Raw genomic sequence first — 2500 nt, 5'->3', positions numbered from 1 at the left:
CTTTGTGCCACAAGCACTTAACCCACTGTGCTACCTTCAGGGCACTTTTTATCTACCAGAAAACACTGGTTGACCCAAGTGAAACTAGAAGATATGGAATGCACCTGCATTATTTAAAAAAAATCTTAATTTCTCTCAAAAATGTGGGGCCCTTCCAGCAAAGATTGTGGTGTGAGATTTGGTTTCTAAGAGAACTATATTACTATTTTCTAATTCATTCATTTCCATATTATGGGAATCTCTAACATACATATGCAAGACTAACAATATTATTTCCACTTATACTATTTTATCTCTCTATGAGTTGACAGGGGTGTATTTCTTATTTGAAACATTTATATACTGTAATATGTTTCCACAATATGCCACTGACATCATGTCACATAACTATCATTTAATTTTGTGGTTAAAACATTTTAAATTATATTGTCTTGGCACTTTTATCTATAGGGTGCAAGACATTTTATTATAATCCCAGGTATTTATGTTCTTCTTTAATTAAATATAGAACTACCATATGAATTAGTAATAAAACATTTCTACATATATAACTAAAGGAACTAAAAACTAGTCAATATTCTTTAAATGTTTCATCAAATTTAAAAGTTTTCTTTTAAAGAATTAAAAAAATTCTTTAAAAGTTCATCAAATAAGTAGAAAAGTCAAAAAGACTATGTCAAGTTGGAGAACAGGAAAGAAAAATGAACACAACATGCTATACGTAGTTTTGTTTCATGTTCAAAACTAGAGAAAAGTATATTAATGATATGCCTGCTATAACCTGAATAAAGTCTTTAGATGAATTGGTAGTATTATGTCAGTACTGGTTTCTTGAGTTACAGCTCCTAGGGGCCACTGCCATTCCAACTGAAAATTATCAAAACGAGTATCCTCTGATACATATGGAATGCGCACAGGATGATAGATAGTTAAAATGACATTTGTCAAATGTTTCATATTCACTAAAATTCTAGAATAATATCTTAAACTTACCTCCTATATCTGGGCGAAGTTTATTGTCATAGCCTTGAAGCAGTGAGTTGAGAATTTGTGTTATATCTCCTTCATGAATCTTTGGTGCCAAGACCCAAGTTTTGTTCACTGTTAAGTCTTCATCATCTTCATCATCTATTTTATCAGCACTGAATGAGTCAAAGAACATAATGTGAGTAATGGGCAATTTAACCAAAGTGTTTAGTTTAAAATACAGTTTAATATTATTATCATAGTGCAAGTATAAAATAGTAGGAAGAAATGTTATAGATTCACTAAGATGAACACTTCATAATATGAACTTCCCTGTAGCAGTTAAATATAAAGAACTAAATGCAAAAGCAAAATATACAATATGACTTTAAGACTCTTCTTTTACATCATTCTTTGTTTTTTATCCTTATTGTTGTGTTTGGTTCATGCTCACAGATCTCATTAAAGACTACAGAAAGTATATGATGAAAATTTGAGTGGCTGGCCTGGATTTGAACAGCATATAATTTGTACAATCATGTGTAGTGACCCCCAAATCAAAATTAATAAAGTTTCAATAGTCTGATGAAATGCATAAAAGTGAATTGTAGAAATCAAAAATTAAGGATACCTATGATTTGAAGGTGTCAATGTAAACAAATGTTTGAAGTAAAAAAGTCAACAAAACATCAAATGCTTCTATGCTTCTTCCTTTTACTTTCATTTTGTTGGGCAGTTCATGGTTTACCATACCATTGGTGATGGTCCACAGATACACTTTCTCATCTCCCCCCATGGTAAGACCCCAAACTTATATTCTTTATCATCATCATACAAGACCCCAAGGCCCTTTTCATCCTTTCCCAACCTTTTCCCCCAAATACCTTTTGCTTTAGTGCAGTATACTCCACCCAGTCCACAATTTACTGAGGATCTAGATCTAGATCTCTCATTACAATCATTTTGCCATAGATTGTGTTATTATCAAGTCTCTCTTTTCCCCTCTTCCTCTTTGACAGGCAAGTTCTAAGCTCAAATCTCATCTGAGAGGAGAGGACAAGATTTGATCATGGGTACCGTGCTTGTTTTTTCCACTGAGCTATCACCCTGGCTCTGCTAACAAATGCTTTTTCAGTTGCCTTAAATTCTGAGAGAAATGAGAGAAAGCTATAGAGCGTCCTTTCACTAACCTTTACCAAAGAGAAAGACAGCTGGGTCTAGGTCACTGTAATGTCACAGTGGTTTTCCTTGGGCTTAAGTGACCTTTGACATTTCCTCCACATATACTTGTCACAGCACTTCATGACAGATCACAGTGTGCAAATTCCTGCTATACTCACAACGTGTTACTTAATGAGTGCACAATGATGTTGAACTTCTACCCAGTTTCTATTAAACTTTGTCAGAGCAGATAGGATCTGTGCTCTTGCAAGTGCCCACAGAAGGCAGTAGGGTGGGAAGTAGATGGTCTGGGTGGTAGAACCAGTCCACTTGGGGTGTGCACAGTAGGGAAGGACAGAAAAGGAGTTTGGTT

At 34.4% G+C, this 2500-nt stretch overlaps 1 protein-coding gene across 1 annotated transcript in view; it reads right to left on the bottom strand.

Moving 5' to 3' along the window:
• GABRG1 (gamma-aminobutyric acid type A receptor subunit gamma1) overlaps positions 1 to 2500 on the bottom strand; it is a 59564-nt gene that overhangs the window by 43650 nt on the left and 13414 nt on the right. Inside the window, exon 2 of the mRNA XM_007539675.2 lies at positions 994 to 1142. Coding sequence (XP_007539737.1) covers positions 994 to 1142 — 149 coding nt within the window. The remainder of the gene's footprint in view (positions 1 to 993; positions 1143 to 2500) is intronic.

Source organism: Erinaceus europaeus, chromosome 3, assembly GCF_950295315.1.
Source record: "Erinaceus europaeus chromosome 3, mEriEur2.1, whole genome shotgun sequence".
In the NCBI taxonomy this organism is placed as follows: Eukaryota; Metazoa; Chordata; class Mammalia; order Eulipotyphla; family Erinaceidae; genus Erinaceus; species Erinaceus europaeus.
Note: the sequence above shows the minus strand (reverse complement) of the source record. Positions and strands in the feature narration are given on the sequence as shown.